We start from the raw sequence: 18248 nt of genomic DNA, 5'->3' as shown, positions 1-18248 counted from the left end.
GTGCCAACCCACCACAGGACACACACAAACACACCCACACACCAAGCACACACCCAGGCCAATTTAGAATCGCCAATCCACCTAACCGGCATGTCTTTGGACTGTGGGAGGAAACCGGAGCGCCCGGAGGAAACCCACACAGACACGGGGAGAACATGCAAACTCCACGCAGGGAGGAGCCGGGAAGCGATCCCGGGTCTCCTAACTGCAAGGCAGCAGCGCTACCACTGCGCCGCCCAAGCCTGTCTTCTCTTTAAAAAAAAAAAAAAATAAAAAAAGGTGAAATGGCTTCAGACTACACCTCAAGCAATCAGTTCATCAAGGAAAGGGCATCAACGAAAAGACTAATATGAAATTTCAGTTGGCTTTCTAAACCATTTAATATTATGTTCAGTACCTGAAGGTCACCTCCATCCTGTTTTTTTAATCAGCATAACACAGTCCTAATTCTAAAATGCTAAATAATGCCGGAAGTAGCAGAGCACAAGGCTACATGATGGTGGAGCAGTTATGGTTGCTTCCTCACAGCTTCATGGCACCTGGGTGGTATAAAGTGTGATCACATCATGTCTGCTTCAGTTTTCTCAGGCTGGTTAGGGTTAGCTGGTAACTCTAGATGGGTCTAGTATCGATGTGTGTTAGACTGGTCTTGTATCCAGTATTGCCAGGCCACTCTATAATGAAATGTGTTTTTAGAAAGAAAAGATGGATACTGTCAGGTCTTAGCTAACCATTCCATTACAAAATGTGGTACTATATTAAGAATGACAGTATTTTTGAATCAACATTTAAGGCAGCAGAGGTATGACTGAAAAATCATTCATAGTTAGAAAGGGCATGAGTTTTCACAATTTTTGTATGACCACAGCCTATTTGGAAACTACAGCAATTTATAAACATGAAACTGATAATGGCCCCAACTGCAATTGGTGGCACCATTGTTATGGCCATGTGTTAGATCCCAAACCTGACACCAATGTGAGGCACATCAATGTGACATCATTCCATGGTGACCTACAAGATGCAAAATGTCATAAAAACACATACAAAAAAATATTTAGTAATTTGTGTTTTTCTCCAGTCCCTACATAATGTACAGTATAGGCTGGAGTGGTGGCTCTGAGACTAGGGATCTGCGCAGGCACTCAGAAAGTTGCTGATTTGAATCCATTAAATGCCAGAAGTGGCTCTACTCCATTGGGCCCTTGAGCAAGGCCCTTAACCTGCAATGGCTTCATCTTGAATGTGACATTAATCTGCATCCAGCCCTGCAAGCAGGTCCTCCAACTTGCAGGGAGAACCTGGGGGTTGGTGGCAGGATTGGCACTCCAGCCACCGTAAAAAAAACCTCATTGTCCCAGTGTGGTGCTAAGGTGTCACCAGCTGCACTTGAGTCTCAATCCAGGTGGTTCGTTGTGTGGTGGGTGTAGCAACACACTATCAGCGCATGCTCCCAGCATCTCTCTACATAAAGCTGAGATTGTATTTAGAAATACCCTGATGCATATTTGGAGAGATGGTGATACAGCATATAAGAGAAATACTACAAAATGAACGGTGGTCTCATTCCACTGCATGCAACAATTTATAGATCCTTGGTACTACCCAAATCAACAGTATTCCTATGACTTCATCTTGACGACAAAATGAGAACTTAGAATTTGTGTTATAACCGAGGTTTGTTTTGTCCAGGGATTCTGCTAACTGGAATGTTTGTTTTCCTCTCCTCTATTGTCAGCTTTCCACAGTTCAGAAAAAATACTAATGGGTAGATACTGTTAGGTTCAATTTATGTTAATCAGTTTGGAACTGCTTTGTTTTACTGTATGTTGTATCTACCCTCTTACACCATGAGAAGCCCAGCACCGGGCCGAGCGATCATTTAAATATCTTTCGCTATATCATACATGCCACATACCAACACAAACAATACTTTGTTTACAAGCAATGGATGTTGACTTCATGCTTATTAGTAATCAAATTGTTACAATGATTAAGGTTAACTTTTAACCTGCTATGAAATCATACGTGTCGTGTTTCATAAATTGTCACAAAAATACTTGTATAAGGAACTCACATATGTTATGCATTAATCAAAAAGTCCTGACCAGTAGATTTCAACCAATGCGATGAACCCTCCCACCGACCAAGCAAACACAAGCTATAGGCTAAAAACTACAAATAGTGTTATACCACTCTTCTGTTTTTTTGTGTGCTCTCACATGTTATTTCATAAAACATCTGCAAATATCTATAAGTGACACATCAGTACTTACAGTAGATTATCCCGATCAAAACAAGTCCAAGCATATTGTTGTACAATGCATCAATCATGAGATATCTTCCAAATACGAGGAGTCGCAAGGCAACCTTTGGCAAGTACACCTTACACTTCCAGGTCATGTACAGGAGATATACTGTATCAGAAAACAGAAATTTGAAAATATTACCATCTTTCCTAGTTTAGCAGCAGTTTCTAAGTAAAGGAATGGTTACATTAGACATAAAAACAGATTCTATCACATTTAACAAGCTATCTGTCAGGTTTTAGTGAAAATTTTACTTTTTGTTTTTAATAATAAGACATTATTTTGAGGTTCCCCAAATCCCCAAAGGGTATAAGGGGTAAATCTTTGTGTTTATGTGTATGCATTATGTAATTAATAAAATTCTCAATTGCATTCATCTGTGAACTCATTGTCGTGATCTGAGCCTGCACTCAGTAAAGACCACTAGACAAAAATAAACTAAAAAAAAAATGCATGCGGTTGTGGAAAACAAAGAAAGCTGATGCTGTCTAAATGCGACCAAGGTGAAGGCCACAAAAAAGTATGACAAAAGACAAGATAAAGAGTAAGATTTGGAAAACACATTTGCATTACACATTTCTTGAAGTAATTTAACAATCAGAAAAAAACACAACAAAGTTTGACATACAGATATTCTTAATGTAACCTAGCATTCTCAAGCCCTCTTAATCCAATTTAAAACTTAAAGGTAGCCAAGGCCCATTCCATAAGGCAAAAACCACCTCTGGTCAGGGTGCCAGTCCAACACTGAGCACATTCATAGCCACAATATATCTATATTTACTTATATGGAGACAATTTAGAGCCCTTGGTTAACCTAATCAGCATGTCTTGGAAGCTACGGAATGCAAAGCAGGGTACCCAGAAGAAAACCAATGCAGATATTGGGAGAGCACACAAGCTCCAATAACACAATACTGGGAGAGCACACACGCTCCACCCAGACAACATCAGACACTAGATTTTTGAGGCAGCAGTAGCCACTGTGCTGCCCTTCAGCAGAATGTAGGAAGTAAAAAAATCTTTTGATTGGATTTTCCATTAAGTTGCCAGGTGTTCTGACAGGGCTTTTAATACCTATACTTATATTTTTGTTTAGTAATGGCTCAGTAATCCAGTGGATATTGCTAATGCCTCACACCTCTAGGGCTTCAATCCCTCCCTGGTCACTGTCTGTGTGAAGCAAATCCTCTTCTTGTCTGAAGGGAATTTGTACTCAGTGCAACCAGTTTGAATTCAATTAAATGAGTTTGGGAATGTTGGGTTATGTTATGTCAGCTTTTATCCAACATTCCAAAGACATCCATGTTTTATGGTAATAATTCAATTTAAATTAGTCACATATGCATTATGTGTGCGTGTGTGTGTGTGGGTGTATGTATGTATGTATGTATGTATGCTGGTCCCTCACTGATCCAGGTTCCTAGGTTCAAATCTCAGTCTATCACTGTCTTTGTGGAATAGGCTCATTTTCCCCATGTATGTATGAATTTTCCTCCATATATTCCACTTTAAATTCCACACACCCCCAGTGATATTCTTGCCCTTTAATTGGTTTCATATGAGTAAGTAACAGAGTGTGTGCCTGAGTTGCTTATGCAATGGACTGGCACTCTATCCAGGGTTGGTTCCTGCCTTGTACTTAAAGCTTTTGAGGAACCATGAACTGCCTTAAACAGACTTCAGAATGGAAGAATTCTTCTGTTTTATTTTTGACTTGTCTCCTCAAATTGATCTTCTTTTCTAAATATATAACTAAAATATTTTAGGTTTTGCCTGGCAATGGATGAGTACAGTTTGGAATCAGACTCAAATCTAGAATCAAATTAAACATGGTATAAATGTCAGTCAGTCAGTCATTTTCCAAGCCGCTATATCCCAACACAGGGTCACGGGGGTCTGCTGGAGCCAATCCCAGCCAACACAGGGCGCAAGGCAGGAACAAACCCCGGGCAGTGCGCCAGCCTACCGCAAGGCACACGCATACACATACCAAGCACACACTAGGGACAATTTAGGATCGCCAATGCACCTTACCTGCATGTCTTTGGACTGTGGGAGGAAACCCACGCAGACACGGGGAGAACATGCAAACTCCACGCAGGAAGGACCCGGGAATTGTATAAATGTGCAGTCAATTAATTCTTGTGTCTTAATTGCCTAAGTTTCATTGATTGCTGCTGTGTTTCTCATTATTGCCAATGAGCATCATTTGTGCTGAATAGACCATAGCTCTCTGCCAACCTTTCCTGGAAACAGGGATAAAAAAATGTAAGGTTAATGCAGATGAGTCCTGCTCGAGTATCAAAAACAGAAATGTTTTACTTACAGAATAACTTGATTTCCAGAAGCTAAACCAATAAGCATCAATACCTTTCCTCTATTTCAGATGGTGTAATGAAGTCTTGCTCATTCCGATCTTTCTGCGAACAAGCCAGGAGAGAAGGCTCAAAAGCTCCGAGTGTCAAAGTCCAGTGCTGCTATTCTGATGACTGCAACATGAGGAGTAAAGCATCTTCCTCTCTGCTAAATGTGAACTACTTGGTCATTCTGATACCTGTATTACTCAGTAACCTGCTGTTTTAGCTGAAGCATTGCACAAGCCGAACTCTTCAAGCTTTGTTAATCTCCTTTAAACTATGTATCAGGCAAGAAATAGTAAAGTTGTTCTGACTGCACACACATCTTAACTTTAAAGAATTCAGTCCCTAGAACAACAAGATAAATCCCATAAATTACATATTGGATATTAAATGATGTGCTTGGCACCAAAATGTTATTATTTATAATATAATTAATATATATTTTAAAATATATGTTAAGGACAGGTGGCATGGTGGCCCTGGGTTAGTATTGCTACCGTCTGGATGTAGCATCCTGGGTCTGAATCCTGCATTAGTCTATGTCCTTTTGTCCTTGTAGCATTTCCACATTTTCCATGTGTCTGTATATTTTTTCCTCCCATCTTACCAAACACATGTGGGTTAAGTGAACTGGATACTCTAAATTGGTTCAGTGGGTGTGTGCTTGAGCGGGTCCTACAATGGCCAGTTGGATGGCAAGGGACTGGCACCCAGTATTACTGGGTTAGGCTCCAGTCCGCCATGTCCCTGAATTGGATTATGGGTTTGAGTATATTATGTTATATTTAACAGATTGTATATGTAATGTAATTTTTCACTGATATTATTATACTCTAGTAATCATTTTATAATTACACACAACTGAATCTTTTCTGTAGCTAAGTATCATAAAATAAAAATAAGCATATCATTTTCAAAAAACATAATGATTTTGCCATTATGTTATGGAAGGTTCAGTAATAAATGTAAATGTAATGTAATACATGTTCTACAATGAAGCTGCAAAAAGGTACTAATGCCAAACTTGAATGTATTTTTGAGTTAGTGAATATCTGTCAGAAATGCAGATTATTATCATTTTCTAAAATGATCACTAAATTTCAGAGTAAACAAAGTAAGTAAACTATACAGGTTAAAGTAATTCGGTCGATTTTTCAAAATACACATTAAAGCTGCATGGTGGAATGGTGGTTAGTGCAACTACCTCAAGACCTTGGGTTCATTTCCCAGCCCATCCCCGTCAGTTAAAATTCTGTAGGTTCTGCCAGTGCCTATGTTGTTTTGATCCTGGTGCTCCAGTTTCATCCCACATCCCAAAGATGTGTCGATTACATCTCATTGTGGATCAAAACCAGGGATGTCAAATTCAAATCCTGAAGGGCTGCAGTGGCTGTCGGTTTTCTTTTCCAGCCACTTTCTTAATTAGTAACCAATTAAGGCAGCTAATTCATTATTATTAACTAATTTATGCTATCATTATAACAAAAAGTGCTTCATGAAATTAATAAAGACAAAACAACTGATAATTGATTACCATATGATAGTCATTTGAGAGACCTTTTTTGCTTATCAGTAGCATTTGTGGTGATCAACTGCACTAGCTACGCTTATTTGGTATTTAGGTGCATAATTAAAATTTCAAGACCTGAGATCAAGAGCACAAAAAGTATGCCTTCATCTATTATAGAACAAAAAGTACAAACTTCAAAGATGTGTTGTGGATGTAACAATGGAGATTTCACAAAACGGGTGGTGGTCAATGGTGGACAGTTTTCTAGCTTTCATCATTTAAATGTAATCAGTTTTTAGGCTTCTGTCATGAATATTAATAGCACCTCCATGAAGTCAGCATTTGTCAAAAAATATTGTTACTTGAACTTCACGTTACTAGTAATGGAATGCAACATCTGAAATAAGCTAAAAGACTATGATACTTGCATGGGATTATACATTTGTTAGGTTTTCTGAATATGCAAATGAGTAGTAGACAAAAGGAAAATGGATGAATTAATTGATTTCATTACTTAAATGGCTACAAATCTAAGTGTAATTCTGGAGTTAAAGGCATCAGATGTAACTTATGAAACTGAATTTTTAGCTGATAGATTGACTAACAGCATAGATAAGACAAGAAAGCTCAGCTTACAGTAAGGTCATCATGGAGTCCCTTCAAATGCCTTGTCTTTGGATCATTATTGCTTCTAACTTACTGCATATCAATGACATTGAATTTGATATAGTTAACTTGAAGATGATAGTAAAACTGGAGGGACAGGAAATAACAACATAACAGTGTTGAAAACTGAGTAAAGTCATTGACACTTACCAATCAATAAACAGAGTATTACTGGCAACTTCATGAAAAACTGGGAGAACTGCCACAACCACAACTGATGCACCATAATACTTACAAGTGAAGACAACATCCATTCTGTATGTAAGAAGAAAGACTTAAGGAGCTGAATCATTATAACCATTGCAAGTAAACAAGTAAGTATGGGGATACTTTATTGTTATAACAACGTTGAATAATTTTATTTGGCAAATCTCATATAACTGAGATATCAGTACAAATACTGTATTTCATGCAAGAACAAAAAAAAAGCATTTCTCCCCAGCAATGCACAAATAACCACTTTAATGCAAACATATATTAACTTATTGATGCAACCAAGGTCAAGATGTTATGTTTATGCAATTTACAGCTTGTGGATAAGTACTATTAATAAAATCTGGCAGACTGAGATCATACCTGGTCTGCTTAGGCATGTGTTCTTCTATCAAAATGCCTAGCAAATAATTATATTCTTTTGATGTGTTAAATCCTAATCTCTTATGCAAAGAGAAAAGCTATCTGTGAATGTGAAGGTAACAGCAAACAATATGAAAGTAATAGTACATACTTTAGTTGTTTAGTGACTTATAAATCACTAGAGGGTGCTCTAGCTCTTTTTTAGAGATGATTATGCTGTTACTTGCATTTGTATGTTCCTTTATGGAACAACCGAAACTATACAGGAACTGACTCTCTTTGAATCATACTCTTTCAAGTACAAAATCAGAAATTAGTTTCAGTCTGGAGATGAAATGATCTTTCATCACAAAATAATATTTGAAATGTTCAAGTTCAGGTTAAATTAATAATGACATAAAATATCTGTCAATCTATTTTATATATTGGACTATCTTTTATATAAAGTAATAGAATAAAATAAATAATGCAAAGGAATGAAGTGTAATGCATTTAGTGTCTTTACATAAAAGTACAATTTACAATGACCATAGGTCTTAGCAATAACAATTTTATAATGAGGAAACTACAGAAGAAGAACAATACAATAAATGCTCATTAAATAAGAAATTATGAATTCATAAATATGGATAGAATGATGCCTTTGAGAATCACTATTTTTAAATAAAGTATTACAATTTTGCATTTAGCATAAATGATACACTAGAAAACCTCATAGGATTATAATCTTCACTGAACGATGAGGTTAATATAACCCAAAGAATCCTTAGTGCTAATTTATCGAGAGCTTTATTCTGCTCTTAGGATGCTTTTGACAAATGAGTCTAAGGGGCAGGCCGAACACACAACAGACTAAAACATTCATCAAAAGAACAAAAAAAAAAACTTGCAGTTCTATAGTAAATCGATTTTACTGAAATTTTAATAGGTTTGACCAGAGGACATTCACAAAACATGTGATCCATTGGCCTGGTAACATTTTTTGCATACAGGGTCTGGAACTGCATACATTTTGCGTAGTAAAGAGAAATCTGTGCAACACACAACACAGTACTCAGTTCTGAAACACTGAGAATGATTGTATTCTATCTTGCCCTGACCCCCATTCATTATCTAAAAGCCTAATTGAAAGGTCCTATTCCAAACACTATCTTAAATTATGTAGAGGTTTTTTAAAATAATACATAAAATGTACTTAAGGGCAGGTGGCAAAAAGAAGTTGTAATTTTACTTCAGATTGCTATGCAAGTGTAGGAAAGCTCCTGAAGTTCCTTTTAGAAAAGTCTCTAACTAGTATAAACATAAGAAATGTTTTGAAAGAACAACAGGTTTGAGGCACAGTTGATCCAATGATGTAAATATATTGTCACTATAGAGAGAAGTTAGGAGCACGTGCTGATACAGTGCATTGCCGCACACACCACATGACAAACCAACTCAGGATCCCAGATTAGGACCCGAGTGCAGCCATGTAACGGGTGACACCACAGCACCATGCTAGTTCAGATGGAATGGAACAGTGTGAGGTTTTTATTGTCACTATAGAAATCTCAAAAAGGCCCCCCAAAGCAGAGCATGTTCTACATTAAATATTTTATACTTTAGAGATGGTGAAAATATACGATTGTCTTTAAAAGAGCAACTAACTGTAATACCTCAATATTTTAGTGTCTTCCCCACAAGTGTTTTATTCCAAATGAAGTCAAACCAGATGTTTTCTTCTCAGCAATCATTAATTAATATCAACTGGTGTGAAAATTATAGCATACAGCAAGGGATTAGTAAAGAATTTCCACTCCATAGCAGGCCAAGTTCAGCTTTTTAAAGGTTGATGTCCTGGGGCCTCATGCATAACGCTGTGCATAGAATTCGCACTATAACATGACGCAAGCACAAAAGCCGAAATGTGCTTACGCACAGAAAAATCCTGATGCAGGAATCTGTGCATACTCCAACGTCCACGTTCTTCCACTACATAAATCCCAGTCAACGTGAAAAGCAACGCACGTGCATGCGCCTGACATCCCGCCCCAATTCCTCCCAGAATTACACCTCTTTGAATATGCAAATCAATATAAATAGCCCTTAAGCTCAGCGTTCTGTGAAAAGACAAGGGGAAAATAAGAATTTCAGCGAATACCAAGTGGAGGCAAAGGAAAAACATACAACCCCAATTCCAGTGAAGTTGGGACGTTGTGTAAAACATAAATAAAAACAGAATATAATGATTTGCAAATCCTTTTCAACCTATAATCAATTGAATACACTACAAAGACAAGATATCGAATGTTCAAACTGATAAACTTTATTGTTGTTTTGCAAATCTTCACTCGTTTTGAATTTGATGCCTGCAACACATTCCAAAAAAGCTGGGACAGGGGCATATTTACCACTGTGTTATATCACCTTTCCTTTTAACAACACTCAATAAGTGTTTGGGAACTGAGGACACCAATTGTTGAAGCTGTGTAGGTGGAATTCTTTCCCATTCTTGCTTGATGTACAACTTCAGTAGCTCAACAGTCCGGGGTCTCCGTTGTCGTATTTTGCACTTCATAATGCACCACATATTTTCAAAGAGACAGGTCTGGACTGCAGGCAGGCCAGTCTAGTACCCGCACTCTTTTACTACGAAGGCACGCTGTTGTAACACATGCAGAATGTGGCTTTGCATTGTCCTGCTGAAATAAGCAGGGACGTCCCTGAAAAAGATGTCACTTGGATGGCAGCATAGGTTGCTTCAAAACCTGCATGTACCTTTCAGCATTAATGGTGCCTTCACAGATGTGCAAGTTACCCATGCCATGGGCACTAACACACCACCATACCATCACAGATGCTGGCTTTTGAACTTTGTGCTGATAACAATCTGGATGGTCTGTGATTTCCAAAAACAATTTGAAATGTGGACTCGTCAGACCACAGCACACTTTTCCACTTTGCGTCAGTCCATCTCAGATGAGCTCGGGCACAGAGAAGCCGGCGGCGTTTCTGGGTGTTGTTGATATATGGCTTTTGCTTTGCATGGTAGAGTTTTAACTTGCACTTGTAGATGTAGCGACGAACTGTGTTAGCTGACAATGGTTTTCTGAAGTATTCCTGAGCCCACGTGGTAATATGCTTTACAGAATGATGTCGGTTTTTAATGCAGTGCCGTCTGAGGGATCGAAGGTCACAGGCATCCAGTGTTGGTATTCGGCCTTGCCGCTTACATGCAGAAATTTCTCCAGATTCTCTGAATCTTTTGATGATATTGTGGACAGTAGATGATAAAATCCCTAGATACCTTGCAATTGTACGTTGAGAAACATTGTTCTTAAACCGCTGGACTATTTGCCCACATAGTTGTTCACAAACTGGTGAACCTCGCCCCATCCTTGCTTGTGAACGACTGAGCCTTTTGTGGATGCTCCTTTTATACCCAATCATGACAAACACCTATTTCCAATTAACCTGTTCACCTGTGGAATGTTCAAAACAGGTGTTTTTTAAACATTCCTCAACTTTCCCAGTCTTTTGCTGCCCCTGTCCCAGCTTTTTTGGAACTCATTTAAAATGAGTGAAGATTTGCAAAACAACAATAAAGTTTATCAGTTTGAACATTAGATATCTTGTCTTCGTGGTGTATTCAATTGATTATAGGTTGAAAAGGATTTGCAAATCATTGTATTCTGTTTTTATTTATGTTTTACACAACGTCCCAACTTCATTGGAATTGGGGTTTTACTATTTGTTGATTTAAACAGTGGTAAAATCAACAAAAGGAAGTTGATCGAGTGACATAGTGTGTGGGAGAAACTCGAAAGCTCAAGTTTACAAAGTCGCACAGTGCCAAAATAAATATCTCCAACAGGACACAGAATCCATTACATTCGTGATATTACAGCTCTCTGAATAATTAAAATACTGAGATGTATATGTGATATTATTTTTGTGATGTTTGAAAGGAAAGCATGTTATTAAACAAGGGAAGACAATGGCGCAGTGATTGTTCATGTCTCACACAAGATGCTGCTGCGCCATGTGCGACCTTCGACAAAATAATTTATCGTAGCAGTACTGTCTCTATTCAAACGCACTAACCTCCAATTCCTGTCCTTACTTTTCTTTCCCCAAATACCCAATCGCCACACAATCAGCTCTGTAATAGACGTTAAGCCATCTGTAAGCTTACAACAAAGATTCTTCAAAACTTTTAAGGAACATTGAAATATCTTCATAGTACGTGTTTCATTATTCTATCCATCTATCCTTCCAGTGTCGCGCCAGCCTCAGTAAATATACAGCACGAGGCAGGAACTTGCTAGCGCTGCAGCACCGAGTCCTCACATGTTTAATTATTAACAATATAGATTATTTAAATGAAGTTAAAGTTTTATCTATGTAATATAATCAACATATTTTGCAGCATTTCATCATAAAAATGATGTCGTCATCATATGTAAATACGCGCTTTATAAAGTGGCGCAGGTTGTGTATATTATAACTGTAGTGCAAGTTTACAGTGGGGTTCTACAGGAGCAATTGATTGAGTGTGTTTATAGTTCTTGGGATGAAACCGTTTCAGAACCGTGAGGTCCGTACAGGAAAGGCTTTGAAATGTTTTGCCGTGTCTGAGGCAACGTGTGCTTGATGCTGTATACCAATAATTCTCTTTCCGATCAGCTGCTGCTGTGATTCTCCACTCAGATACAGTGTTATAAATACTCCAAGTGGTGTAGTGAGAGTAATATGGAAAAAGATGATCGACTGTGGCAACCCTTAAAGGGAGCAGCTGAAAAAAGAAAAAGAAGAAGAAGAAGAAGATGGTGCTGTGAGAGTAACAACGCTAAAGTAGTTATAGTATTTGGAATAGTGTGACCATTCCATGGAACCTTTATATTGTTACAGGTTAATTACAATCAGATGCATTAAATAAATAAACAATATACGGTTAATTTCAGCGTATTTTAAGCCGCGTCAGGGATGTTGATCTAAAAAAGAAACAAATCACACAGTCTGCAAAACCGAGTGCAGAACTTGTGTTTGACAGGGTATGAGGTACCGTGGAAGTGTGCATGGCTTTACACCAAGTTTAGGTTTTATACATCGCGATTTGAACCTGGAAATATTCTTACGCAACATTCCTGTGCGTACGCACCGTTTATACATGAGGCCCCTGGTGTGCAGTATATCGGAATACACTGAAAATGTTATAAAACCTTAGGAGGATATCCTTTATGACAGCATTAATTCTCTTGATATGACCATTGATAAAGTTTTGTTTAACATATACAAAGTGGCTAAAGTTAAATTGAATTAGGACTATATATCATAAATATCTGTTTGATAATAATTTCTTAGTAAGCTGGGAATCAGGGCTTACATAATGTAACTTCCCAGGTTCTTAAGCAGAAACATTAACTCACTGCCCTGCTGGACCACAGTGGCTACAGGTTTTAATTGAGAACAAACTCTTGGTAAACTGCTTACTGACCAGTCAGAGTGTTCAGATGACACACACACAGACCTTGGCATTTTTTATATAGTAGACAGAAGTACACAACAAACCATGCCCCAACAAAAATATGGGAAAAGCATAAGCCAAACATTTTCCAGAAAAACTGATTTAACATACAGTAACCCAGGAAACGTTTTGAACCTACTGTGCCCACATTCATCTGAACATGTAGTTTCAGCACAGTTTATCCTGGAACTCAAAGCCTAAAGGGATCTACAATCAGCCCTAGATGATACACAAGGCCATTGCACGGTGAGCTAATGCAGACTTGACATTTTAGGTGCAAGTGTTTTAATCCAGTCACATCTCATAATTTGTCAAGTTCAGAGGATATTAAAGAAGATCTAAATGTATGCCTTGTATCTCAAAATATCCTGCACTCCTTTAAAACTAATGTTAGAAACACAATCAATGTGTTGATTAGTGCTGTTGCTTCACAGATCCAGGGTGCTGGGTTCTAATTCCAGCTTTAAAGCAACCTGCTTACACAAACTCCCCATGTCTGTGCAGGTGTTTCTCAAGGTATGTTTCATTCCACAGACATGCATGTAAGGACAAGACTAGGCTTAGCTACTTATTTGCACCTACCTATCTACAATATTTTTAAAGGTATGGGGTGTACATTAAATCTCATCAATGGATCAAAACAGAAACATTTGACAGTTTTGTTGTATGTGTTCAGGCCCAATTTGAAAATGCTAGCCAAATTTAATGGCAAACTTGGCACACTTATACATCTGCAGCAGGACTTAAGATTATCTATGACATTTAATGACATTCCAGAAGTCTAATTCACATTGGACTACTTTTATTTTTCATGTTAAGTCTAACAAAAAAGATTTTTTTTATTCTGAATTAAGTGCAAGGTTTTTTGTTCAATTCACTAGCAAACTTGGCACATTCCCACTTGCGTTTAAAAAGAAGTTCTCTGGCTACAACATGTAATGTAAAAGTACCCCAATGCAATACAAACCCTTAAGAGTGCCAGTTAAATATCATAGGTCAACCCGGCTTGTATTGTACAGGAGGTACAAATGTATTTTGCTGTAAATATATGAAAATAAAAATGGATCAATGACATGCTGTTATGCCAGTTACACATTGCAATTTTGTGCTGTGCTGCAGATAAGTGACTATGGGAAGTCTGCCATTGAATTTGACCAGTATTCCCAGACTGGGCCAGCCAAAAGACATGCACAAGTGAAACACAGAGTACCTATCTTTTGAGAAATTAATCAGGGTTAATAACTCATGGTGTAGGCCTTTTAAAACTTTTGTACCTTCCTGTTACCAGAAAGACGTACTAATACATAGCTGGTTGTAAGTGAATAAATAATAACTGGGCTATGAGTATGTAGCTAACTTCACTCTCATCATGCAAAGTTACAGTAACTGGCATCTGATGTTGTATTTTGCCTGATGCTGTCCTCATCACCCTAAACTAATTTAAAAGGCTTTAATAACAGATGGGTGAAATGCTGAATATTTGAACTGTGGGGGAAATCCTGCATATGACTATGGATACAACATGCAAAACACCCCCCAATTCAGGACTTCAGCACTGCTCCCACAATACCACTACATGCCCACTTGTCACAATTCTTTGCAATTTTAGATACAAATTATCACTAACATTAATCTGAAGAGAACACTATTTTATTTGTATGAGGACCAATTGTATTAATTCTGTCAAAAATTACAGTCTTTGAATATCGTTGGTAAAGTTAATTTTCTACACAGCTAACAAGCTTTCTTGATATAAATTATGAGGAATTGTGTTTGTTAAAGATATTATCTTAGGAAAAAAAGAAAATACAGTTCCATGTCAAATATTTTCATAAGGTCAAAAGGTGTAACGTTGAATATTGCTTCCTGCTTTGCACACCATGCTGCTGGGATTGACTACATGGGACCGCGATCCTGATTTGGACAAAGCAGGTAAAGTTAGTGGAGGAACGTCTGTCATTAATGAACTCAATCCTGGGGACCTCACTGTGGCTGCAGGTTTTTGTTCCAGCCAGATCCATAATCAGTGATAACTGAGAACACTAATCACTTATCCTATTCTGCATTCAGAACAGCATGACAGCCTAATTTTTACATTTATAAGGCACTAGCTGAAATACCCAGCGTTGTCCAGGAGGAAAATAAAGTGATTTTTTGTTTGAGAAAAACGTAATTTTAAAAAAACACAAAACTTTCAAAATAAAAATAAATTAACAAACAATAAAGACTCACTAATGTCCTTGTCTTGCAGTCTTGCATGTATGTTATCATCCAGTTGACGCTCGGAACCGGCCAACTCTATTTAATTTGAAAAGCAACAGGGGCACGGTGCTGCTTAAACATAAAGAATGCTAGCAGTCGCCTACTATATACTAAGTGTGTAGCACGGCATCCTACAAAGTATTGAAATCGTCAGAACTACTCTGGGCATCTCTCTTGTAGGAGGACTCGTGTTGCCGAAGTGCTCGCATCGTTTGTCCATTAGCAGCTAAGTGACTGTCTTTCTTAGGAGGTTTCTTTTTGCCGGTGTGCTGGCCTCGCTTGCGTATCCTCGGAGTTGAAGCACTTACTAGACTCTGCGCCTCACTTCCGGGGCGGACAGACACACACACACACACTTGCAAGCATAGAACTCTTATTTAATTTCAAAATCAACAGGGGCGAGGTGTTTGTGGAGGTGCTCAAACAAAGAATGCTGGCAGTCACCCCCAGTTCGCCCTCTGGTGGTCGTTCCGAGTGTCAACTGAATGATAACATGCATACAAGACTGTAAGATCACCCCCGACCCTACCCAGAATGGGTGGGTTAGGGCTGATTTTACCCTACAGTACTTTTAATCGACCAATGAGGAACATGTGTACCAAGTTTCATGAAAATCGCTCCAGTCATTCGGACATGATGCTGAAACATACATACATACACACATTGACTTTTATATATATAGATTTAGGAATAATGCGGTGGGTTGGCTCCCTGCCCGGGATTGGTTCCTGCCTTGTGCCCTGTGTAGGCTGGGATTGGCTCCAGCGGACCCCCGTGACCCTGTGTTTGGATTCAGCGGGTTGGAAAAAGGATGGATGGATTTAGGAATATTTCTGTTTTTGCTATAGATTTTTGCTTAACTCTCTTTTGTTGATTTCATAATATTTTGCCCTGTCTCTGTGCAGTTTGCTCCCTTCAAAGCATCTTAATAATGACAAAAACTAGCAGAGCAGGCACCCAATACTGAATTATGAAAGGCTGCAACTACTTTAGCATCAGACCCACTAATTAGTAAATAATGGATTCATTACACAATTATAACACCTGGAAAAGTAGAATGAAAATATTGTTTAAAATAATAGTGCATTTTAATATATTTTTTTTAACAAACTTAGTTTTATAATGTGTATAGTGTTCAATAAACAATTGAACAATCCCACAATCTGGGAAATAACAGTTCACTTAATTAGCCTAGGAATCCCATTAAAAACAGAAGTTGGCTGAAATAGAAACCGGTAGCTAGTCGGTCCCCAGGACCGAGTCTGAAAATTCATGCACTAGACCAGACTCCAGTGTTAAAAATGTGGAGATAAAGAATGGAAATCGCAGTGTTCTGCTATCAGCCCCATGTCTACCCACCCCTGACACTCTGCGTCACTAAAACGTGAATAAGCGAGTACTGGATGGCTAGTTAAATAGACAAACCCATCTTGTTCTGCGAGGCTTAATTAATTGTAAGCTTCGTTGCATAATTAAGAAAGGTGGACGAGTTAAAATAATAATTTGCAATAAATGACAACGTTTGTATGTTTGTTATCGAGTTTGCACTAGTTAAAGACGACCAATTGTCTCTTTAGTTCGTTCATTAATCACATGCGCCGTACTTTTATATTACTGGCTTTTATATACCTTTTCGTCTCCAGACTTCGTCGGTTTAGTGAAAGTTAAAGTTGATCGATTCCGAGCCTGGTGATGTTGCTGTCCGTCCACTCCGCGGTGTTTTTGGGCATCCTGCTGTTCAGCGTGACGGTATGGGGTGTCCGACGGGGCATCGTTCATAATTGCGAGGATTATTATATTGAGGTTCGCATTCCTCGCGCCATGGTCACAGAGCCGCTGAAAATTGTCGGTGAGACTTTCTGCTTTTCTCTATCTAGTACTATAAACGGATAGCGGCTGCTACCAATTTCGTGGCCTTTTTCGCTTATACAGTAGTTTAACAATAAGCCCGCCAGAAGAAGAGGAGGAAATCAATTATATGCCGCATAAAATGTTAAGGATATGTAAACTCCTAGCCACTGCGTTCTCTTCACTTTATTTGTATTATTAACGTTGTCATCTATCATAACCGCACCCCGGGCAAATAGATGCAGGCACTTTTACCAGGAAGTAATGAGTTACCAAACTTTAATATCTCTAGGTTGGCTATAAGATCTATAGCTGCACAGGTTTAATGTGCAAGTAGTTGGCTATTTTTGTGTTTTCCTTAAATATTGTGTTTGTGGATGGCACAGTGATGCCCTGCTAGTTCTGCTCATTTGCAGTAAGGAGACCAGTTTTTGCATCCTGGGCCCTGCCAATGTGGAGCTTGCATGCTCTCCTCATAGTTGAGTGGCTTGTCCTCGGGGAGCTTGGATTTCCTCCCACTGTCCAAAGACATGCAGGTTAGGGGAACTACACATGCAAAATTGGCTGTAGAATGTGTTTAGGGGTGTATGTGGGTGTGTTTGCCCTATGATGGACTGGTGCTCTGTCCAGGGTTTGTTCTGGCCTTGTGTCCAATGGTGGCTGAGATAGGCTCTAAAACCCACCCAGTGACCCTTGTCTGAATGAAGACGTTTAGAAAATGACATGAAATGGCATTGAGTTTGTCTGTTCATCCATTTTCAAATACACTTGTCCAGTAAGGTTCTCATTGATGGAGATCTAATCTTTAGCTGCTTTTGCATATAAGGACTAACCCTTTTATTTTTTTTTTAATTGCACTTTTTTTTTTTTTTTTTTCCCCATTTGTATTTTTTAATCAACATTCAAGCACGGTTTCTTGTGCCAAAATGTGATGAGTGGTAAACTAATTTGCCAGTCTACACTCTTAATATAAGTTCTTAAACAGAATTTTACTGGGTTGTTTCCTTGTAGAACCCTTGCTTGACCAACACCCATTTAATTCTAGGAGACGTTCTTTGCATATGTATTTGGTTATTGGGGCTTTGTAAAGCTCCTTTAATACGTGGACAAAACCAAAATCTTTAATGTATATTAGGCTTCCTAACAAGATGCAACAGATCAAGAAAACTATCTTTATGGTGTTATATGCCATAAAAATCCTTTTAAGA

General features: G+C 38.3%; 1 protein-coding gene across 1 annotated transcript in view; it reads left to right on the top strand.

Moving 5' to 3' along the window:
- The first annotated feature begins 16786 nt into the window (after positions 1-16786).
- Positions 16787-18248, top strand: part of LOC120530540 (zona pellucida sperm-binding protein 4-like) — a 47676-nt gene continuing 46214 nt past the window's right edge. The window contains exon 1 of the mRNA XM_039754971.1: positions 16787-17041. Coding sequence (XP_039610905.1) covers positions 16885-17041 — 157 coding nt within the window. The 5' untranslated portion in view covers positions 16787-16884. The remainder of the gene's footprint in view (positions 17042-18248) is intronic.

This window comes from Polypterus senegalus, chromosome 1 (assembly GCF_016835505.1).
Source record: "Polypterus senegalus isolate Bchr_013 chromosome 1, ASM1683550v1, whole genome shotgun sequence".
Lineage (NCBI taxonomy): Eukaryota > Metazoa > Chordata > Cladistia > Polypteriformes > Polypteridae > Polypterus > Polypterus senegalus.
This window is presented reverse-complemented; position numbering and strand designations above follow the sequence as displayed.